The following is a 25783-nucleotide window of genomic DNA, read 5'->3' on the forward strand; positions in this document are numbered from 1 at the left end:
CAGACACACAGTAATTCATACCAAACACATAACACCTTTCTTTTAAGCCGTCATAAATGCCCCGTCACAAACTAACGAAAACATCCGTTGAGTCAAACAAAAACAGATAATATGAAATGTGGGAAAGGAGACAGCTAACATGCCACGCTTTTATTAAAATTCCTCGAACATACAACCTGACGACCTATTCTGATCCACTCAGTGGTTCTGAAGCAATAGTGAATTTCATGTATCGTTTGAGGCATAGAAATCTGACCCCGCTCTAGTAGCATTATTACTCACTTTCAGGACAGTAGGTACATCTAGTACAGATTTAATTGTTTGTCGAAATCTATAAAAGCTAAAATTTCCCCGCATACAAAATGGCGCGTGTACCGGAAACTATTAAGAAACTTTTGACAGATCATGTATGCAGATGACACTAGAAATGCAAAACTTGATTTTATTTTTGTTTATTGGTTACTAGAGGCTCAGATACCAAAAACTTATGACAAACCTCTTTTCTAGACTGGGTCTAAAAGGCTCATGTAAAATTAAGTAGTAGAAACATCAACCAGTAGGGATTTCAAAACATAACAAAAACTATAGAGATACTTTGTTGCCCATAAGAACTCCCCCATCTAAACCCTTATTAGGAGGTATTACCGTTCACAATCACTTGAATCAGGGGACTACGAAAGTAAATACAGTATAGAGTCACACATAATATTAGTGTTTACAAAGATGCGTTTAGAAACCGCTACAAAAACTTGACAGACGTTGTATGGATTTGAACTGTGAACTGTGATCAATGGGAAAATTACTATCAGTGTGTATGAGGACGTCTTGAGGAGACGAATACATTACTGAACGAAAATGGTATTGTGTTTTTTTTAATAAATGAATAAATGTCTCATAATCTAACAGATTATAGCATAAAATTCGAAAGTAAAGAACCTAAATGACGTTAAAAACTCCAAACGTTCAACACTGAAAGTCGCCTAACTTTTGAACTGATTAGTAAATTTTCATGAAACATGGCTAAGAACACTTGGGGCAACATTACTTACGACCCTAACAAAACAAAACGTAAAACGGTTCAGCCGTTTGGAAGCTACGATAAAACAGACAAGTTAAACTTATAGAACCCCTCTGTTTCCGTTGGGGGTTAATACAATTCATGATTATTACCTACTGTTTATCATGAAATTAGTATTGTTATGAAAGATGTAGAATAGAAGACATGGCTGATGATGATGACTTTGAAAGAGGAGGTTATTTTATAAAAAATACGAACGAACGATTGGAAACATGATCGATATTGTATGGAGACCATTTATCTACAGACGTCAAGATTCGCAATCTTGGTGGAAGGGCAATAAATATTATCTGCAGTTTGATCAAGTCGATCTATTTCTCCCGGAAATTAAAATTATCCGTAGTACCTACTTAGCTATTAGACTGACAGTAAGAACTAGTACTTACTTCATCATCATCATCATCAGCCTATAGCAGTCCACTGCTGGACGTAGGCCTCTCCCAAAGCATGACACTGGATGCGATCTTTAGCTTTCCTTAGTACATAATTACTTAAGTACCTATAAAATTCCTTAAATTTTTACTTAGCTACTGGTATTTTATGATTCCAAAATTATTATTACGAATTCATTTTTATGATATCTATCTCTTCATCGTTGGATTATCTTAATTGTTGAATTGATTATATTGAAAGATTGTTGTCTAATGATGACAATGAAGTGCCTAGCATTACAAGCATAATAATTTATTTATTCTTTACTCAATGACTAAAGGTAAGCATCCACCTTTCGGCAACGGACGCATCGTATTTAGTATTCTTTGTATAGAAATTCACGCAAGTGCGTCCATAAATTTATGAAAATCCATTTAGACCAATAGATAATAATAATAAATAAATAATAAATAAATATGTGGGGACATCTCACACACGGCCATCCGACCCCAAGCTAGGTAGAGCCTGTGTTATGGGTGTCGGACAGCTGATATATCTACACAGATACATAGATAGATAGATAGATACTAAATATAAATATCAACACCCAAGACCCGAGTACAAATATCTGTCTTTAAACAAGAAGATTAAACGTATTAATCTTATTATGATACTGAAAGGTGGTCGCTTACCTTAAATCAGTTAACATAATGTACTTACTACAAATACGGTTGATTACCGTTTCACTACGGTCACACATTTATCGATGTCAGTGTGAAAATGTATGACACAACTAGACAATGGGGAAAGCTATCGTCGTAGCAATTGATTATTATTATTGACCATAAACCCACACGCGGCATGGCAAATTGCTATTACTTTCATACACTGTTTGTTATGGAAGTCAGTTATTATGGCTTAGACTTTGTTTTCAGTGTATCTAGAGGCACGTTTCATTACAATCAGTTTAGCTGTTTAAGTATTTAAGAGTTTGTAAAAGTGTAGCTCCAAAACGACACAACCTTTTTTGATTATTTTTTTTGGATCATAGATTTATATATAGGTTATTTACGCCGAAGTTTTCTAAGCCCAGTTTTATGAAAATCGGTTCAGCAGTTACAAAGATTTAGTGTTGAATATCAGGAGTTTTTAACATTAAATAGATTATTAGTCCCTACCAGGAGCCCATAAACTCGCAGCAACTCTTACCTGCGTGATCATAGTGATGCAGCACGTCAGCAGTCCTCCGCAGAATGACGTCACAGACACCATATCTACGCTGCTAGAGAGGGACGTCGCTAGCCATGCGAAGGAGTAAGGGAGAGCGGCTACCAGGATCACAGTTCTTCTGCCGGCTCGCATCGCCACCCCGCCTAGTATGCCGCCTACTAGGGCACCTGAGGACAAAGGAAATGATTGAGTTATTTTGATGTTCATATTGTTCATACAAGAAGAATAATTTTGAAAATGCGCATATTGTTTACGCTATTGCGTAAAGTAGGGTGTCATCAATTTAATTTGAATAGGTACTATATCTATAGAGTTATAGTTATATAACGTACTTACCTACCTAACGTTCACTCAACACCTCAACAGTAAACAATTTCAAGCATCGTAAGTAAATTCCATAAACTTACAATAACTAAGTACCTACTATACAAATTGTAGCAATAAAAATAAAACGGGATCTCCCTATGCATTTCAGAAATTATAGATTACTTTACACAAAAAGAGCTATTTCCGTCTAATGATGTAATGACACAAACAACTCTTTACATACAAAAATAGAAGCGAATGCATCAGCAAAATGACATAGTAGGATAGGCAACATTGTCCAAGCTATTAGGAGGACAAAAACCAGATGGTATACAAAGTGATATTATCTCTATCAAATGTATAATAAAAGGTACTAATAGTATTGATCGGATGACCGCATTTCCTATCAAATGTTTTCATGCACAGAGTCCTTTGTTGGGAATTGTATGGAATAATTATGTAAGTAGGTACTTAATTATTATTTCATTTGTTCAAATAGAAGCCTAAAAATATAAGCGTTATAACTAAGTATAATAGATCCTAGTTATATACATAATTATATCGATCGAACTGAATGCCTTTTCAATCGTAGATTGCGAATTTTCGAAGCCACTTTTCAATTGACCTTAATTATTATGGTAGATAGTTACCGCACATACATAAAATCCATAAAAACCCAAAGCTCATAACACAATTTATCTAAAAACGAGAGTTCAATTGATTTCAATTAATATTTGGTATATTTGAAGGTTGTAGACATTGGTTGTAGGTGTTTGACATTCGTTGGCCTAGTCACATACCTAATTACACAGACTGAAAATGATCCATTATGAGATCGTTTAATGAGAAACAGCTAAATGAATGTAATCATTTAAACACAGTCCGGCATAATAGTACCAGCTAATTTTCTTAATGTAAACATTGTATAATGTTAGAAACATCACAAGTTGCAAATTTTCTCATCATAAATCAAATATTAGATGATCACCATTAGACCACACTATTTACTGGCCAATGAATGAAAATACATTCACTAAAACGGCTATTTCAGTACTAAAGACGGTAAAAGTCTATCAAGCCAATAAGAAAGCAGAATTTAAGATGATGGCCAATCACAACGTTCGTCCTGCCTATTTGCACCAATCAGGGAGCGATAAATTTGCAATCATATTACAGGACACTGAACTTTAGTTTAGAAAGCTTATAGTGGTTATTTTTATTTTCTTTTTTTGCCTTAAATTCTTGGAGTATATAATATATATTGTTTATGACATTATACCTAATCTGTGCTCTGTAGTTGTAATTTGATGAATGATAGTCGTAGCTATATAGAATACTAGCTGTTCCCGCGGGCTTCGCTTCGCCTTAAAAAGTTTTCCCGTGAGAATTCCGAGATAAAAGTAGCCTATGTTCTTTCTCAGGGTCTAGACCATAATAATAATATGTATACCAAATTTCATTCAAATCCGTTCAGTAGTTTTGGCGTGAAAGAGTAACAGACAGACAGACATAGTTACTTTCGCATTTATAATGTTAGTTAGGATTGGTTGGAAGTGTTGGAACTCTTGCATGAGTGAATAATGAGATTTCATTTAACTTCATATAATCCCTAATTAATTGCAAAATCTCAAGTAACAATCCCAAAGATACGAACCATTTGGCGAGATAACTCAAGAGTAAGATACATTCATTTAAACTCAACCCTTAATACCCTTACTAAAGCTCTAAAATACTCTGTACATTTTCCCATCTTCACCTTAAACAGTGAATTTCCAACATCGATTTTATGTCCAGTAAATTTAAGATTTAGATTTGGTTGTAGATTTAGCTTTTCAATCTTGATACTCTTAAGTCTATCTATAGACACAAGTGTATCGCCTGATAGATTGCATTCCCGTACGAATATAGACTGAATTTTGTCTGTCTGTCTGTGGGTTTATTTGTGTCTGCAGTCAAGTGAGATTGGCTTTCAGTAAGTTTTACCTAAGTATAAACGAAGACCTTTGATTGAAGAAGGTTTTATTAATAATACATAATTATATTAAGTACATTCGTTCATCATCATCACAACCTATCACGTCCCCACTGCTGGGGCACGGGTCTTCTTCTAACGAAGGAAGGGTTTTAGGCCTAGTCCACTTAGGTACATTAGTTCTATAAAAATATTACGAAAGTATGTTATCACCATAAGAATCACAATTTTCATTCTTACTTGAAGATTTCTTGACAACTTTCCTCGGGAGTGAGAGGGTGTCCCACGCTTTTTACTGTTCACGGTGTCCACTCTACAATTCAATATATTTATCTTCTAGGTAAGTCACAGATTTTTCTACGAAAACTTGACTTTTACTACGAAAAGTGCGGCAGGCTTTTACACTTGAGCTACAGCAGAAGAGAAAAAACATTCTAATTAGACGATTACGACGAACCCACATTTTCAACGCCAGCAAAGACCGATTTATCATTAGTAATTTCTGTCTGTACCTACAGTCTTCACAACGATTTATTTTTAGAATCGAGACACAAAGTGAAATCATCGATTCTTGTTCTCGATACTCGGAATGCCATCCATCAGTCGTGGTGTATTCGTGAAAAATGTTTAGTTTTGTGTACGTATGTCACGGTTGATGACGCATTAGAGATTGGGAGTTGTCCCAAAGTTAAAATATTAAAAAAGGGAGGTAAAAAACATTAAGTTCTTAGTTTTTTATTAACGCCGCCACCAGCAGACAATAATAGAATAGAATAGAATAGAATACTCTTGATTTAAATAATAATATTGTCTAAAATCAAATTATACCAAATTCATATATCGGTGTCTAATATATTAGGTACAATTCGTATGAGAATGGACGGTAAAGGATGCTCATCTTAATTCTTACAAAATAATTTCGCTTGTACGTACTTACATACAAGTTTAATTATATCTAGGTACAACCGAAGTTCTTACTTCTGTTAAGAATTTCTGTTGTACCTAGATAATATACGTAATTAAGGTTTCTAAAATACCACATAGTATTGTTCTCGAAACCCTAGTAGGTAGTCATCATACTAAACTTAACTTAGTTCTACATGTACTAATCTACATTACATCTACATTAGTACTAATTTACTATATATTTTCGTTTACTGCATAATTTATCCAATAAGGGGGTCCAAACCTGACATCCCAGTTGAGTTCGCACCTCATTTCTCGACTCGGAACAATTGTTTTCCTGCCTTCAGTCCGAATACAATATATCACACTGAAAACTCACTGAAAATCCTACACCGAATGTGCAACAGACAATGTGCAAGTTTTTTTTACTTTTTATTTTAAGCAAAAACATGTTTCTGCTTTGCTCTGAAGTTTCTCGATAAGTTTTGCGAAAATTTTGTTTGTTCACACGATTTTTCGACCATCTTTCGAGTATTTTTAACTTTGCACCAAAAGTGTCGTGTTTATATCGGAGAGTGTAAATCTAATATTGTTTAAACAAACTATGTCTCCTTAGTTCTTACACTCGCGAGCAATGAAAAAGTTCCATGCAGTGACATAGCACCAAATTACTCCTATACGAAAATCACCAATATCGAAGTAGGTACATAAAATGTAATAATAGCACGTAATAATATACGATTTCGTTCGTTGTTCTGCGGTGATAACACAAGTTTTACCACTGATATGTCTTGCACTATACCTCTTATACCTCTAGGCGTTTTTATGATATATCCCTTGAGAGTTTATAGTCAATTTAGCGTAATATCTTAAGTGCTGGTCTTTATATATCACAATTTCCCCGCGGTCAGTTTTAAAAGCGTATAATTTAAACAAAATTCGCTATAATCTGACCAACAATAATATTGCAGAGCGTTTTTGTTCTTTTAAACACTCATTTATATGGAATAATACATGAACTAAGGTAGTGCTAACGTAATCTTGTACTATAAGTAGTGATTTTCTTACTTTTATGGTTGTCTGGAAGAGATAACTTTTACTAATAAGGCCGCCGATTGTGCTATTTTTTTTCTATCCTAAGTTTGTGAAACTATTTTATCTATTTTGACGAAGCTTGTAGTGAATGTATGATGCATGTTGCTAATGTATTATTATTTCAAGATTGTAATGTATGTATAATAAGTAGAAAACAATAAATAAATAAATAAATATGTGGGGACATCTCACACACGGCCATCCAACCCCAAGCTAGGCAGAACCTGTGTTATGGGTGTCGGACAGCTGATATATCTACACAAATACATAGATAGATAGATACTAAATATAAATATCAACACCCAAGACCCGAGAACAAATATCTGTGTTTAAACAAATATCTGCCCCAGCCGGGAATCGAACCCGGGACCTTCGGCTCAGTAGTCAGGGTCACTAACCACTACACCATTCGGTCGTCAATAATAAAACCGTTTATTTTAGTTAACACTGCTTTTTAAACGCCATCTATGTCTGTGCTTTAACTTTTTACATCGCCAGACTAACAGAACTGCTTTTCCTTCACGGAACAAGTTTTTCAATAAAGTGTAAGTAATAAATATCTTTCCTTCGTAATTTAAACATGTTTAAATTCACTTAAACATTGTTTTAGGCGGTATTTCCTGGTAACATATTTGGAAGGTAATAAATTGTACAAGAAACTTAGTGATTTCTGTGTCATGACGAAGACAGGTACCAGACTGATTTATCGTTCCAAATAACATGCGTTATTTCATGTAATTTTTTTTTAGTACTTTAGTATATAAATTTAGGGTTCTTATGACTAGTAGTTTGATCAAGAAGGCTGAAGACAAATTGTAGAGGGGGATAATCTTTGGGAGATTTTTTTTCTTATTTTCTGGAAGGCGATTATGTTCAATAACAAGATAGTGAGTGTAACGAGACATTCTTTATTTAAATAAGAGATAATTTATAGAAAACTGCAGGTACCTATTCGCAGGGCCATTGAAAAGCAATTTTTCCAGACAAACTTTTCGTAAAAGGATTTATGAGATCAAAGAAGACCTATAGTACAGGCAAATATATATATGGAAATTACGTACGGAAACCTAGCACTAATAAACAGGAAATACCTATGTACGTGATTACTAATTATGTTCTCGTGTAGGAACAAAGTGCATACAATGAAAGCAGAACCAATTAGGTTTTCCAAGCGAAAGTAGATTGAGCGATTACTTATAAGTGCTGTATTTCCATTAGTTATGAGTGAAAAACAAACTTTTACTGAACTAATCATCATCAGTTTGTTATTGTCCACTGGATGTAGGCTTCCAAGGAGCGCCACACCTCTGTCCTTGGCCTTCCTCATCCATTCACTACCTTACCTAGGTATTCTAGGTCGTCGTATTATAATCATCATTTCGAACAATAATAAAATTATGGAATGAAAAAAAAAACAAAATGACATACCTAGATCCTCAGTAAAAAAATATTTAAATTCCAATGCATTCAACGCCATTATAATGAAGTTATATTCTATGTAAAATCATAACTGACTTTGTAAAATGTTATTCTGAACTCCGAAGATATAGTTAGGTATCCGTATATTCTGTATTTTATAAACAAACTAGCTGTCCCCGCGCGCTTCGCTTCGCCTTAAAAAGTTTTCCTGTGGGAATTCCGGGATAAAAAAGTACCATATGTTCTTTCCCAGGGTCTAGACCGTATGTATACAAAATTTCATTCAAATCCGTTCAGTAGTTTTGGCGTGAAAGAGTAACAGACAGACAGACAGACAGACAGACAGACACAGTTACTTTCGCATTTATAATATTATATATAGTAAGGATGTAGTAAAATCATAACTGACTTTGTAAAATGTTATTCTGAACTCCGAAGATATAGTTAGGTATCCGTATATTCTGTATTTTATAAACAAATATAATATCGATTTCCACTTGAGCACTGAATGCTTTTTGCGAAGTGATGAAACAAGCTCCTTCAACCGTTGCAAGGAATAAAAAGGCTTCTGATTTATTGTAGACTATATTTATACCTCGACGATGACGACCGAATGGCGTAGTGGTTAGTGACCCTGACTACTGAGCCGATGGTCCCGGGTTCGATTCCCGGCTGGGGCAGATATTTGTTTAAACACAGATATTTGTTCTCAGGTCTTGGATGTGCCCGTAAAATGGCAATAGGCCCGCCCCCTATTACATTGGGACTAACATAACACTCTGGCGAAAAGTGGGTGCAGCAATGCACCTCTGCCTGCCCCGCAAGGGAGTACATTAGTACAAGGCGTGAGTGCGTGTTTTTTTTTTTTTTTTTTTTGTTTTATTTATACCTCATACTCTTTACCTACTATGTTACCCTGATGATTTGGTTATGAAGTTACTTTATTTTTACTTTAGCTATGTCAAATCTTAAATCCTAACTAATATATCCTAATCCTAATCCTAACTAATATTATAAATGTGAAAGTAACTGTGTCTGTCTGTCTTTCTGTCTGTCTGTCTGTCTGTCTGTTACTCTTTCACGCCAAAATTACTGAACGGGTTTGAATGAAATTTGGTACACATATGGTCTAGACCCTGAGAAAGAACATAGGCTACTTTTTATCCCGGAATTCCCACGGGAAAACTTTTTAAGGCGAAGTGAAGCTCGCGGGCACAGCTAGTAACTAATAAATGCAAAAGTAAGTGTGTCTGTCTGTCTGTTACTCTTTCACGCCTAAAGTACTGAACGGATTTGAAAAAAAATTGGAATGCATATGGTCTAGACCCTGAGAAAGAACAACGGCTACCTTTTAACCCGGAGTTCCCATGGGAAAACTTTTTAAGGCGAAGCGAAGCTCCCGGGAACAGCTAGAATAGAATAAAAAAGGGAATAAATCACGCAATCATTCATTAAGTCGAATTTCAAACAAAGAATTTAACTTTTGACTGTGTTAAGTTTAAAATTAGCTACGATTGTGTCATTATTAAAACTATTATGTCATGTCATTATTAAAACTGACACAAAAACCATCAATAAACTGCAAAACCGTGCCTATATTTTACCGCATGTCAAACAGATGTTCGAAGGAGAAAATCGCTAAACATGATCCAATAGCACTTGTACAAGTCTAGAGAGTGACAACGTTAACTTTGCAATAGAAACTAGTGCTAGGACTAAAAGTTTTTCAAATAGTAAGTAAGTATTCTTTGTAATTTTTGATAATTGTGGTGCGAGCTTACTGCTACCTTTCCACCATCAACACATTATAGGCAGCGTCGCTCGACTGTCAAACATGTGTCAGATCCATACAAGTTCTGTGAGATTTGGCAAAGAAGCGACGCTGCTTAGGTAACAGTGGAAGAAAAAAACATCTTAATCAAAAATAGCTTTTAGTGTTTGTAAATTCTGTTCTTATGTGTGTACAGATAAAGAATATTCTGTCTATCTATCTCCCATATTTTACCCGTGGCAAAGTTAGCATTTCCAGACTCTAGCTCATGATTTAATTGTCACTGGGCGAGTCCATTACTCGGGACAAGGAGTTTGATTTGCAGGCGAAAGCGCATAATCAAAGCCCTGAAGCATTATTCGAATGGTCCAGCTGTGTTGTACTAGTGTGAAATGGTGAAGTTGTAATTTATTGTAGAGTAAATTTAATAGGTTACTTGATGTATGTAACCTATTGTATAAGTAACAGTTACCATTAGTGGTTTTTATATAAAATTTAAGTGCATTAATTTTTACCTAACATAATATGTTATGTACATAACATATTACATAAAATTATGTACATGCACATAAATAGGGTGGCAAATTATAATGATATGAAACACAATGCCGTAACTTTTGCTATATTATAAATAACAATCTGTTTTGTTTATCTGTCTGATATAAGAAATTATTAGATAACAATAACATAATCTGCATAGATATCTTATTCTTTTGTTCAGTTATCATTGTTTGATTGATTTTATCACTTTTATCGAATATTGTATGATTTATTTGTTTTTAAAGCCTATTTGTTTTGCCACTGGCTGTATTGCTACTGTTATTATACTTTACTCATGAAGTCACACATTACACTCACGGTCAATGAAAAGGTTCCACTGAGAAAAGCACCAAATTACTTCTAAAAGGAAAAGGCTAGCTTAATGCCGTCTTCTGCAACATTAAAGTACATTTTACAGAGCATCAGGATCAGGACCAACTAAAATCGGTAATATTTTGTTCCAACTTTAAGTTCAATCTTTGAAAAAATTGGGGTCGTTTGGTGTCGAATTTTGTGAGTGGAACTTTTCCATTGCCCGGCAGTTTATTTTTTATTGATTAGTTTGTCCCGTTTGACAGCCTTCAGCTCAGTCATTGACAAAACGCCACCCTGTATACATTAAGCCCCCGCAAATGTAAACATGTGAATAAATAGTCTATTAATTTGTGCTAATTTATCACCGGGGATCTCAACCTGTGCCGCAGAACAAGTTGTTCACTAATGAAAGGCTTATGCTGAGTTGTAGACCTTTTCGGTGATACAGCTAGTTTTGTCGAAAAAACTATAGTTTTGGAATCGAGTTTAACATAATACCTAGTTTAAAAACAAAACCATTACGTATTCTAATCTAAAATTTCTCCCGCAGGTTTACTGGCAGAAAATGCTTTAAGCATTAAGTCATTGATTCTACATTAATTACTAAAGTAGATTGTGCAATAAAGTATGAATAAATAGCCGTACATAATACTGCCTTACTTATCAAATAAGAAGCAACAACTCCACAGCCCATAACTATACCTTATTCGAAGTAAACATTTATCTTGTGCAAATATTGAACACGTCGACAGCGTAATTGGCAACACCATGTATAACCGATTTGTTATTTTATTGCACACCCTGTAATTGTCGTTCTTAATTCGTATGGTTTGTGTCGGCTTGTGTGTTTGTTTGACTGTCTGTCTGTGCAATGTAGAAGCCATATTGGGAGGTTTATTGACTGCGGAAGTGGAAAATTAAGGCATGTATGGTGAGATACAGGGTTACAGGCTGTATTTGCAGTGTGTAATACCTAGGTACTTTATACAGGGTGTTGACAACTGACAGCAAAACCTTTTGGCACTCTAAGAAGACTTCGCAATATTTAAGTAAGTATTAGAGCACGAAGTTAAATGTACGGTGGCCTGCGCCTAAAAGTATACAGGCGGAGTTTTTAAAATAGCGATCTCAAGCTCACATGCTGCTCAAGCACATCCACATAAACACCACTGCTACACACATCACACACAACACGTCCCCGGATTTATAACAGATGTAGCTGGTCCCTTCATCATCAGGGACAGCTATTTTTATTTTAAAACTCCGCCTGTATACTTTTAGGCGCAGGCCACCGTACATAGTAAGTATACCTACATAAAGCATATAATATTTGCTTGTGTAGGCGAAATCCATTTTAATCTGTCTCTATTTCGAGAATATCTAGATTAATTACAGGTTTTCTAAACCACCTGGTTACTGTGTAGGAAATATGACTTGGGTTACGATACTAATTGCAGTGTTTAGGTTGCCAATTCTATTCCATACTAAATAACTATATACAAATTATCTACATTCGTTCATCTATGAATATTACCTACGTTTGCTATTTTAATTTCAGGCGTTATACAGGGTGTTGCAAAAAGGGTATACTATCATCGCGAATTTTGAAATTTTGTGCTCATTTTCGGGCTTAGATATACCATGCTAGACATGTAGGTTTCGGCTTAGTATACCTTTTTTGCAACACCCTGTATATGTAGCGTTTACGCGGCTTATTAGATTATCCTTATCTTCATATCTTGCCGAGTCTGTTAGTTTAACGTTTCTTTGTGTTTGTGTGTCTGTAATACTGTGTATGTATGTGTGTGTATGTAAACCGATTTTCATTTTGTTTTGCAGCTAATGGCATTTTTACTGGTAGCAATAATAAATTATCTGAGTTGACTCAAGTAATTATATTACAATTTGGCCATATCAGGCGCCAGGCGAGTCTGAGTAATTTTGTTTTAACGACAACTAGTAGGTAGGTATGTGACAATTTATTTTCTAAGAGATAATTACGATAACTTATGTACTGCGTGTGTTAGTGGAGAACAGAAGACAGAGAGAAGAGGCGAGTTTGTTAAATAGGTCATATTATTTAAAATATTTAATTTCGTATTCTTAATAATAATTACAAATTTATTCTATTCGATTAAACCAAAAGGGTCCAATACCTAAAAAAAAAAAACATTTGCATAAAAACATTATGGATCACCTGTTTTTTTTAAAAAGGTATATTTTTCACAAACAAACGTAGCTCAGACTGACGACCTATGTCACGTCCTTTGGCTATCTCACTTTTGCAACACTGTATTTCACATCTCCCCACAATTTTTATTCTAAACCCCAAATTAAACCAATTAGCTATCTGCCGTAATGAGATGGGAGGTTCTGCGTTCGTTTTCCGGAATTCATGTCTGTGTATGTGCGTGTACGCATGGCAATATTACTATTAGTGACACTGCAGTTAGATGACAATGTTGCTTCATCTATATTAGTAGCGTAGCATGGGACGCCGTGCGGCCTGCTGGGCTGATGATCTTGGCTAAGTAGTCGGCAGTGGCTGGATGAGGAAGGCCGAGGACAGAGTGCTGTGGCGCTCCTTGGGAGAGGCCTGTGACCAGCAGTGGACGAATACGGCTGATAATGAAAATCTATTTTACGAATGCTGTCTTATTTTATGATAGTAGACCTTTTATTCAGAAATTTTGAAACTGGATCTCATGCCTATAAATAACCTGCCATGTCAGACCCTAAAATGGGATAGTCAGCTGAACTTAGCTTTCCTAATACGAAACCTTTATATACATGCCAAGATTTCTAACCACGGCTTCTCGAATGAAAGGACAACGCCTTATCCGTTACCTCACTACGACGCACATACAACTACTCCCCTTGTTCTTTTTCCTTTCGCACCACAACCATCCACTCCTGGAGACAGGTGCAGACCGGATTCCCCGAGCTCGCCACCCGTGTGATTGAATATAATCGACCTGTCTCCGCGAGTAGCACGCCCTTCAGAATATAAACAGGCAGCTTGTTCAAAATTACAATATAGCGAGCAATGAAAAAGTTCCTTTGACTTAGAAACAAATTACTCCAAGGAAAAGGCTAGCTTGTTGAGGATGTCTGCGATATTGAAGTACATTTAACAGCGCATCAGAATATTACTTACCAACTAAAAAGATACAAGATACAGATAAAATACCTACTCGTGTTCAAATTCTAAATTAAATGTTTTTAAAATTTGGGGCCTTTTATGGTGATGACTTTTTGTTGGTGGAACTTTGTCACTGCTGGCGAGTGCAGAGGTATTATAGTGTATCTATGTAGTCATTCTTCTTCATCTAGTGCCTCTCCACCACTGCAGGCTGGCGGTCAGCTCTGGATACTCCTCTCTATTCTCTTTGACGACCGAATGGCGTAGTGGTTAGTGACCCTGACTACTGAGCCGAAGGTCCCGGGTTCGATTCCCGGCTGGGGCAGATATTTGTTTAAAACACAGATATTTGTTCTCGGGTCTTGGGTGTTGATTACTGTTGATATTTATATTTAGTATCTATCTATCTATGTATTTGTGTAGATGTATCAGCTGTCCGACACCCATAACACAGGTTCTACCTAGCTTGGGGTCGGATGGCCGTGTGTGAGATGTCCCCACATATTATTATTATTATTATTATTATTATTCTTCACCAAGCCCATCAGCTGTTCTACCCTGGCTCCCCCGCCCCTGTTAATTCTGTTACATTACGGAGCCACAACTTCCTCCTTCTGCACACATCTTGACATAGTATGTATACAGGGTGTTGCAAAATTGGTATACTAAGCCGAAACCTATGAAATTTTTTTTTCGCGAATTTTCAAATTCTGATTTCAGTTTCGGGCTTAGATATAACATGCTGCACATGTAGGTTTCGGCTTAGTATACCCTTTTTGCAACACCCTGTATAAGTAAGAACTCACCCAACAAGCTAAGGCTGACGATCCAGCTGGCCTGCTGGTCGCTCACCGTGAACCCGCCCCTGTGGTGGGAACGGATGTCCTGAAAAAAAAATAATATATATTTTACTTCCTTGAAAAATGAAAGCATTCGGCCGAATAGTGTAGTAGTTAGTGACCCTGACTGCCATGCTGAAAGTTCAGGGTTCGACGTCCATGGCCGGGAAAGATTTTTTTAAAGACAGACATTTTTATTTACTCGGGTCTGGGCGTTGATATGTATATAATAATTATGTATCTGTGTAGGATATATCAGCTGTCCAATACCAGGCTACCATACCATATACCATAATTACAGGCCCTGCCTAGTTAGGGGTCAGAAGGCCGTGTGTCAGATGTCCTATATATTATTATGACTAGTATACCTGCATAGAGGAGATGGCAGGAGACATGTATCCCTTGGACAGCCCAGCTGCGAAGGGCCCCAGCGACACTGCAAGAGCCGCGAGGATCTGTGGAAGAAACAAAAGAACATTACTTCTATTTATTTATTTTATTTTACATTTGAGGGAAACTTAAAAGTAAATTGTTGGATAGCAATAGTAAAGTATAACTAAAAGCCATTTATCAGTTTTCGCTGATACATAACCACTTCTGTCCACCATCCCGCACTAGGCCAGCGTGGTGGACTGGGCCTTAAACCCTACATTCAGTGGAAGGAGACCCGAGCCCCAGCAGTGGGGACGGTATGGGTTGTGATGATGATTACTGCTGAACCTTTGGTGGGGGATAGAGGCACTTAAAGGTAAATGTCCGCCATAAGGCATCGTAAGCAATATAATAGAATAGAATATAATCGTCTTATACACAAGGTAACTTAAGGTAGTCCGATGTCAGCATTACATAACTTTAACACTAAGCTTGTCCACCGTAGAATTATCCGACAATATACTCATAAATCGCTTCTATTGGACACTAAATTAGACAAGACTTTCCAATTTAAACGAACAACGGCCACCTGCAGCAATAAACCACACCCTGTATAGGAACTAAGATATATTAGACAGGGTCGTTACATTAGACGACATGTAGAGAAAACACCCTGTATGTAGGAGCGTGTTGGATATCGATCAATGTTCGGAGCAGAATGGAACACGATGTATACGCGAGTATGCTTGTCTAGGGATGGGGTTAGATAGCGATGTTTTCTACATCGATAAATTATTAATCGGATTTTAAATTGTGGTAGGTATCAAATATTATAAATTAGATTTTTTTTATCTTCGTATAATAATGTAATGTACGAGCATCACTTCTTTGGTTATATTGTGATTAATTATAAATAAAGCTTTGAATTGAAAATTATTCAGAAATGTATTAAATGTTTATCCCATGACTCATTATATTCAAACATATTAACATCCATTCATACATTTAAATTTCTTGCCTGTGTACAGTATGTTGACACGCTACAAAGAAGAATATATTATGAAAAGTTGACATATTTAAATACATTCTAAATTTAATAACGAAAACATGTTCATTCACAAAGCATTTCATCATCATCATCATCATCAGCCTATGTCAACCCACTGCAGGGTATAGGCCTCCTCCATGTTATGCCAAGTCCCACGGTCCTGTGCTACACTCATCCAGTTTGGTCCAGTCACTCTCCTAATATCATCGGACCAACGGGTCGGCGGTCAATGTATTAAATGTTTATCCCATGACTCATTATATTCAAACATATTAACATCCATTCATACATTTAAATTTCTTGCCTGTGTACAGTATGTTGACACGCTACAAAGAAGAATATATTATGAAAAGTTGACATATTTAAATACATTCTAAATTTAATAACGAAAACATGTTCATTCACAAAGCATTTCATTCAAGAATATTTCCAAAACAACACTACAAACTAATCTCACTATAAGTCATGAAATGTATTAATTTGAGTCATTTCCACCAACTGTTTCTAAAATCAATGCTCTGAAGTTACGACCATAATAAAGTTTAGAAATTGAAAATTTATTTCTGAATATCCTTGTCCGTCCAATAAACTTGCGAATATATGTTTTAGGTTCATGTCAAAATATGAAGCGATTATGATGTGTTGAAATCATAAAACTATTTATGTGTTCTTGGGTTCACTACACTACATTTAATGCACGCTACATTATTACGCTTTCCCTGTATGTACCTACGTAATCCTAATAGAAATTCGTTAGAAAATATTGAATTTAACTTACTTAAGTATAATCATATTTTTTATGTTAGGTTTTGTTATTTCTATGATTATCGATTGCGGTAGATATTTATCGACTGTATAAAAGTTCCTGGAACAATCGACATGGCCTCTACCCCATCACTACTCACTTATCTGAACGTGTCCGCTCAAACGACCCAGCATTTCGGCGGGTCAATGACCGACACACTGCCACACATTCTAACACAAAAACCGCTTCAAATCCCGACCTTATTCATAGACAATAAGGACCCCATTTAAAGCAAATATACCTCTATCATCGTACTTTTGAAGTTAAACAAAGGAATCTATGCTCTGTGGCATAAAAGATAAGAGTGGAGAGAGAGACAGAGTTGGTTTTTGGCATGACGAAAAGGTCATCTAGGAAATTGTATGATCGTTCCAAACAGTTGTGATTTGGGATTATGCAATTGTTATGTTGATTGCCCTCGCTCGTTCGATTTGCGTGAAATATTGACTTCCATTCCGATTGAATCATTTCAATTGTGTACGAGGACTGTGTTTTATCTCAATTTCATGAGGCTGTTAAAGATGTGACGCCATAATGTAATAGGTAAAACACCTGTACTAACAGGTGACCGTAGATTTACAATGAGCAATAAAGCTGTTATTTTGAAAATAACCACCTTCATCTTGGTTTTAGTGACAAATTAAAACATACTAAAACTAATCTAGTTAGTGTTTACTACGATTGTAAATGCCAATTTTCATCATCTTGTACCATTTATCTATGTTGATGATGCATCTAACTTAAGTCATCGACATAACTCTTAAAATCTGTAAGCCGAAGTGGCAGAAGGCCGGGGAAGGGTGGGGAATGAAGTTCTAGAGTGGAGACCACGAACTGGCCCTTTATAAAAAAGTAGAACGTTATTGAAAAAAGTAGACCTACCATATTACATTACCAAGTATGAATAGCTCATATAGCCTTATCGCTAAAAGCGATAAGGCTATATCTCTTCCAGGCGACCTTAGGGTGCATGAAAGGCTTATGGAATAAATGAGGAAAACGATATGGAGAATGATATTAGTAAAAACCTCACCTGTCTCCTATAAGTATTCCTCCCATCACTGGATCGCATTATCATGATCCTCGTTTCAGGACTAATGTTCGTCATCTTCTCACTAAAGTTCACTTTCTCACACATTTAGAAACAGAACAGCACAGCACTGCACTTGGAATATTCCAGATTGTTCTAGAACGTTCTAGAAGGAGAGTTACGTTACACTATTAGCCGCCATTGCTGAGGTTTTGTGGATCTGCAACAAATATAAATTAAGGTTAAATAATATTCTTCGAAATTATTTTTTTAAGTAATATTATGATTAAAGAAATTAATTAAAAAAAATAAGCAAATATACCTCTAAAAAATTATAATATTACCATGAATAATCTTTAAATAAAACAAAGATTACTGTTATTTTGTTTTTGGTAGATAATACTACAAAAACAAACTAAAAATAGAATAAGGATCTGTGAACTATTGCGCTGTAAACGAGACAATAGCATCGAAGCCACTGGGATGAGTTAATATCAATCACTCTCACAGCCATACATGATGCTGACATCCACCAGAGATGGACTCAAATAATCCTAACTATCCTAAATAATATTATAAATGCGAAAGTAACTGTGTCTGTCTGTCTGTCTGTTACTCTTTCACGCCAAATCTACTGAACGGATTTGAATGAAATTTGGTATACATAATAAAATTATGGTATAGACCCTGAGAAAGAACAAAGGTTAGATTTTATCCCGGAATTTCCACGGGAATTTTTTTTAAGGCGTAGCGAAGCTCGCGGGAACAGCTAGTAATATAATCCTAACTAATATTATAAATGCGAAAGTAACTCTGTCTGTCTGTCTGTTACTCTTTCACGCCAAAACTACTGAACGGATTTGAATGAAATTTGGTATACATAGGGTCTAGACTCTGGGAAAGAACATAGGCTACTTTTTATCCCGAAACTCCCACGGGAAAACTTTTTAAGGCGAAGCGAAGCGCGCGGGCACAGCTAGTAATAAATAAATCTCTTTATTTCAATAACCATACTTAATCTAGGTTTAAATGACTGGAGCAATCTATTTAAGTATTTAAAGGTTATATCCGAGAGAGCCAGGTGCAGGTACTTACTAAAACTCTCTCGCATAGAATAGAATGTAACGTTAAGTTACGTTCTTCTAATTTTTATTCCCTGATTCGTCTCTGTTTTACATATTGATTATCCATGAAAACAATCAATTGTTCAAATAGGTGCAGACAATGAACTATAAAAGTATAAAAATAACTACACATAAAATTATTTAATAGTATTCACATGGATACTTATACATTTGCATCTTTAGGTAACTTTACTGGACTAGGGGAATTAATTTAAGTATGGGAAAGAATAAAAGACATTACGTTCGTACGGTTGTACGTAGATAATAAATTAAAATTAGTCAATATATTCTTCGAGATGGTGTTCTTTCACTATTTATGCACTAAACATTTCTCATTATTGATTTCGCATTATTGATTACGTGAATGCTAGGTGATAGTATTTAATTACTTACTTTTAATTTTGTTATGAACGTCAATATCTTAAAATCTATTCCCCGTTCGATACAAACTCTGCCAATAACGTCATCTTCCATTTATTTATATACTTATTATGTACAACAGTTGGTTCCGTACAAAAACCTTGTGCACAAGAATAGTCACACCTATATTTACAGCTAGTTTCTGCCATTGACCTGATTCTATCAATGCTAGGTACTGATTTGTATTTAGATTTTCCGGAAGAAAATTATTGTTTAATTTTCCTTGTTCCACTTGTGTGATATTTATGTACCTACAGTAAAATATGTTGTTGAGGTATAAAAGTGATGGTTCTTACTGAAGTTTTCTAAATTACTAAATACATACCTACCTAAACTTTTTCAGCGAAGAGAGAGCGAAGATTTCGTTATAAACAATTGACTTTGAATGTTATATAATTCAAATATTTAAAATTCTTGAAAATCGGTAGGTATTCAAAACCTAAACTAAAAGTGTTTTTCTATGTTACTAGGTAATGAGTGATTAGTTTATTTTCAACGTTCAATGCGATAGTTTTTAAAACAGAATTTTCCAGATGCTTCTTACTAGTCATTATTACAGACTCATTACCTACATTCTAATGTTTGCAAAACTTCTTAAAATAATCACATTGTTTACTGCTTCAAGTGTTAAGAATGCCAAACTTCTAAAAACCACACGTGTTACCAGTACCAGTCTTGGGAGAAAAAACATTTACCATTTCATTAAAAACAGTATTATAGCCTTACAAAAATACTATACTTCTGATTAAATAAAAAAACAAACACTCACACACCTTGTACTAATGTACTCCCTTCCGGGGTAGGCAGAGGTGCATTGCTGCACCCACTTTTCGCCTGAGTGTTATGTTAGTCCCAAAGTAATAGGGGGCGGCCCTATTGCCATTTTACGGGCACATCCAAAGCCCGAGAACAAATATGTGTGTTTAAACAAATATCTGCCCCAGCCGGGAATCGAACCCGGGACCTTCGGCTCAGTAGTCAGGGTCACTAACCGCTACGCCATTCGGTCGTCATTCTGATGACTTCCGTTCGATAAAATAGCACTTTCGTTTGGAAGTTGTATAATTTTAGTCGGAGCCTTTATTACCATCCTTTACCCGCCACCTGTGATGGCTATCTAGTTAAGTCCCTCCTATATAACCACGTATCTTTTAATAGACCATAGAGTATTACACTCTCATTTACCTTATCAAGGTTTCTGCTGTTTTTTTTTTGCCGCTACGTTTTTCTTCATCGCCGCCGGTGAACTGGTTTAAGACTTGCTTTTGACGGTAAGTGGCAAGTTACATGACTAATCGCCAGGGTACATCTTTATACGAGAGCTTTTACACGTTGAGGTTTTATAAACGCTTTATAATGATTTCTGAAGTTAGAAGATCTATACAAAGATTGGAAGAATAGGTGAATTAAGGAGTTATATTATGGCTGCCATTGGAGATATTTGGGGCAATTAATTTTTAATGGTATGTTGATACAATGATCTTTTTTAAATCGAAATCGAGAAGTCGGTGCGGCTTGTAGTTGTTCATGAAAAAACATAATACTTAGACGTACTGACATACACTACATACCATAATTGATATGACCACTTTTGTGCAGAGTTTAATTAATTTTCTTTAAGTACATTCTTACGATTGGCTTGCCGAAAAATGTAAAAGCTGTTTAATCGGAGCTTAAAATGCAAAGTGATGGACGTCGATCAAGTCACATCAGGCAAAGATGTACGGGTAATGAAAATCAGTCAGACAAGTCCTCTCTACAAAGAATAACATGCTTAAAAACCTAGACATTAAGTCGATGATGGATCAGAGGTAGGTGAAGTTAAAAATACTGATGAAGATAACACTGTTATTGTAGAAGCAACTGTTCTACATGAGACTATAAAGATGAATTTTGATTGAAAGGATATGGCTTTTGATATGCAGCTCTTTAATGTATAGGTGGTTAAAGAGCCCTGATTATTGGACAAATTGATCGTTTTAATTTTGATTGAATATGGTAAACAGGCTGTCTTGGATGTGCCGGAAGTTATTTGCTAAATGTATAGTCATTTTAATTAGTAAGAACACCAACAACCTGTTTACAACTGGACAAGACTAAGAAATTAAAAAAGTAAATATCTTAATAGATCATACCTACGACGGCAACTAGGTCTTAAAAATACTTATTACTTATCCAAGTAGTACAAACATACCCAGATAGTAAACAAGTTAAAAGTCTTAATAATAATATCTTAAATTTATGGTATATTTTGTATAAGATCTGTTTACTTCCAGTCTAAAACTCTGATAGTTTTCATTATTGCATCGGCAATAGTGTGAATCACTACTGCCCGAGTGTTCTTCTATTGGATAACCATTTCTTAGAATTGCATTTATGAATGGAGTGTGTTGTTGTTTGTCGATTCTAAACGTACAATCAAGAGTGTAGATTGATAAGCCGATACAGTCTGAAACGATAATGATGTATAAGTATTTTTAATGACCACATCATCCCAATAAACTAGATCTGATTGTTAATAGCTAGAAAATTGCCAGTAACACAATTATAGTCTGAACTCTTTTTACTATCTATGAAAATAAAGAACACAGATCAAATAGTTGAAATAAGAATTCATCAATCATTAAAGTATGCAAAAGTCTTGGCAGATGCCTATTGCATAACGACGTCTGGAAAAAAGTAAAAAGTAATCGTCGATGCAAACATCAAAGCATTTCCCTTCAAGTTCCTCACGAATATACCATCTGATGCATTTTGGCAATCAATGAAATGTTGCATAGCACAGAGTAAGACATTTCAATACATTTTAAACTAGGTAGGTACCCATGTAATTTAGTAACTGTACTCAAAGTCGTTTAGAAGATTTATATCACAGTAAATTTACTTACCGCCAAGAATCAAAGGACTAAGATTCAGAAAAATTGAGAAATAAGACAATTTGCAAAAGCTGAAATATGTGAGGAGGGAAAAGTTTTTTTTTTTAATTTAAATTACGAAAGCTACTTCATTGAAAGTGTCATATTTTGTAAAAATGGCAATCAAATCTTTCATCCTTACAACACCGAGGTCTAAATAAAATCCAGGTTATATCATTATTAGATAACTGACATCATAACACAAATATGCCGTGTCCTCAATACAACAAACCTTCCTTCCTGTAAATATAGTTCAGTGATCCATCACTCTCTATGGCCTATTTTGAAACATAAATAAAACAGGGCTAGTTATTTATCTGTTTGTAGATGTAGTGAAGGTATGACAGAAATAGTCTTAATTGGAATTGATGATATGGGAACATGGGTAATGGTGATGTGTTTCGTCTCTAACTACCTCAGAGTATTACAAAAACCATATTGGAAAAACTATAGACGCATTTGACGACCGAATGGCGTAGTGGTTAGTGACCTGACTACTGAGCCGATGGTCCCGGGTTCGATTCCCGGCTGGGGCAGATATTTGTTTAAAGACAGATATTTGTACTCGGGTCTTGGGTGTTGATATTTATATTTAGTATCTATCTATCTATGTATTTGTGTAGATATATCAGCTGTCCGACACCCATAACACAGGTTCTGCCTAGCTTGGAGTCGGATGGCCGTGTGTGAGATGTCCCCACATATTTATTTATTTATTATTTATTTATTTATAGGAACTATGGTAATGATGTGCTATTAGGTATAGATAATATACGAATATGGATCAGTCATAAGCATCAGTAGCGTAAGTCATGTCAGTAACATATTCAGGAATGTCACTGTTAAAATTAAGTTGGTGCGATAAAGATCATTTATTATGATTTTATTAGCCCCAAAACTGAACTGATAGGGTTTAATTTAAGACATTTATAGTGTAAAGTTAATTCCGCTTCAGGGTATCTCTATAGGGTCCTGATTGTCAACCGCTCTAGTTGCTAAATGATTGAAAAGCACAATGCATTTTAAAAATGCACTTACGAATCTAGATCTAGGAACACTATTAGGTAACCTAGTCTTCCGCGATCTTCTCCCGATGCGTCACATTGCAAGGAGGGCTTTGTACTACAGAGTAGACTTATTGCAAACAGTGCTGGAACTGCAAACACTGAAAGATTTTTCTTTTTAAACCTTGACAAAAACAGAGTTGTTATCACATTTTCATTTTGCCAGAGCTTTCATAACCTTTGACGAAACACTAGCAAATATTAAACATTATTGAAATAATTCAATATTATTCCTGTCTCCGCAGCACATATCCGTTATCGACGAGCTGAGATAAACGTCACGATATCGCGTTCCACCATAAACACGCTGTGATTGTTGGAACACACATAAAAAAGTTTATCTACATCGATAGCGGTCTCATGCCGCGGGGACTGATCCTAACCAGTCGGTAGACCGTCCACTACCTCCAACAATCGGAGGCACGTGCCTCCACCATCACGTTCCAGGGTCCCAGCGGGGTTACTCTATACTGACGAAAAACAAACGAACGAGAGCTGTCGTGCAATCGGCACGTTTAATACAACGAGATAGAGTCGTGGCTCGCGCAGAGCTCTTGAACGTTTTTCGTGGTAAAGAGTGACCCCACAGTTCCACGGCACATGATCTCAATTGCTCAATAGCTCCTTCAAGTCTTCAAGTCACGCGGGAGGTGTGGACACGTGAATTGTGGTGGGAATGAGGGGGATTGTGGTAGATTTCCCCGGGCCAGAGAAAAAAAAGGTTTTCCGTGGGGATTTCGGGAAGAAGGGAAAATAGCCTATGTGTTAGTACAAGGTGTCAGCTTAGTGCAAACGAAATTTTATAAAATTGGTTGAGTCGTTTTTGCGTGAAAGATTCACAAACATTCATCGTTGCATACTTAGAAACTTTCGCGTTTATAATACATAAATTTATATCAGAACGCCTGTGGTTGTAATTTTTTGAACACAGTTGCCCCTTTTCTAAAAGACAATAATATTATTATATATTATATTCGTGAAGAAGCAAGAATTCAATTGTACAAATATCACAATGATCAAGCATTTATGATAAGGTTAGAGTGTAAACACCGTATTAAATGATCGTTTCAAGCATATTGTTTACATTGCAGACATTATGTCATACTGCAAACAGCCTAGCGTAGTGGCACAATCAAATGAATTGACTAAACACACTGAATCAAGGACAGACTATATCTGGCAGTGGGATCACAACTGGGAAAGTGAGCTACAGTAATTTAATTGGAATACGCTTGCTTTTCCCGCGTTGCCTTAAAAGGTTTTTAAAGAATTCTGATAGAAAATGCCTGTGTTATGTATGTTGTAAGTTTTCAGCATGCCAAATTTCACCAAATACTGTTCAGTAGTTTTTAAAAACATACCAGTACACTCACTAAAGTCACAAACTGTCTTGATTATAAGCGAAAAAATCTTAACGTGTTGATGACAAGAGCTGCTGTATGGTCTTTTACAGTGGTGTAAGGATTACGGATTAAGGTTTATTCAGTCGCTACCCAATACTCAGTTGTAAATCAATTTCTTTTCGAACTACGTGGATACAGTCAGATGCCTACAGAGTCACATATAAAACGTATAACAAGCTCTTTCGATCAGGGGCTAACACCCTTAACGGTGAAGGCAGTATGTAACGTAACCACATATCAGAAGGTTCGCAAAACCACAAGGAGATGTGTCAGTCTCTCAACCGAGACACATGGGGTTGCCAGACGATGAAAACAAAAACACACATTTCGTGAGTTTTTCAGGACATTGGCCTCCTCTAATACTGGAGAGTTATTGCCAATATTGTCAAGTTTGGCAACGCTGAAGATAATATCTTCGTATCTTTTTTAAACCAATCTACGTATCTTCTTTACACAAATATTCGAGGACCAAACGAGTGTTATTTTAAGAATGTAGGGTATGCTTTAAAAATATGAATATTATTATTACCGTAGGGTTATCCTTCGGTGTCAGTATCGTATTTTATCAAGTTATCAGAAAAATATGTGAATATTGATAAAAGATATACGTACTATAA

At 35.7% G+C, this 25783-nt stretch overlaps 1 protein-coding gene across 1 annotated transcript in view; it reads right to left on the reverse strand.

Annotated features, from left to right (window-relative positions):
- Positions 1-25783, reverse strand: part of LOC105398275 (facilitated trehalose transporter Tret1) — a 55379-nt gene that overhangs the window by 2568 nt on the left and 27028 nt on the right. The window contains exons 2-5 of the mRNA XM_011570348.3: positions 18244-18460; positions 15354-15440; positions 14953-15031; positions 2660-2847 (exon numbers count right to left, since the gene is read on the reverse strand). Of these exons, the coding sequence (XP_011568650.2) occupies positions 2660-2847; positions 14953-15031; positions 15354-15440; positions 18244-18348 (459 nt within the window). The 5' untranslated portion in view covers positions 18349-18460. The remainder of the gene's footprint in view (positions 1-2659; positions 2848-14952; positions 15032-15353; positions 15441-18243; positions 18461-25783) is intronic.

Source organism: Plutella xylostella, chromosome 28, assembly GCF_932276165.1.
Source record: "Plutella xylostella chromosome 28, ilPluXylo3.1, whole genome shotgun sequence".
Classification (NCBI taxonomy): domain Eukaryota; kingdom Metazoa; phylum Arthropoda; class Insecta; order Lepidoptera; family Plutellidae; genus Plutella; species Plutella xylostella.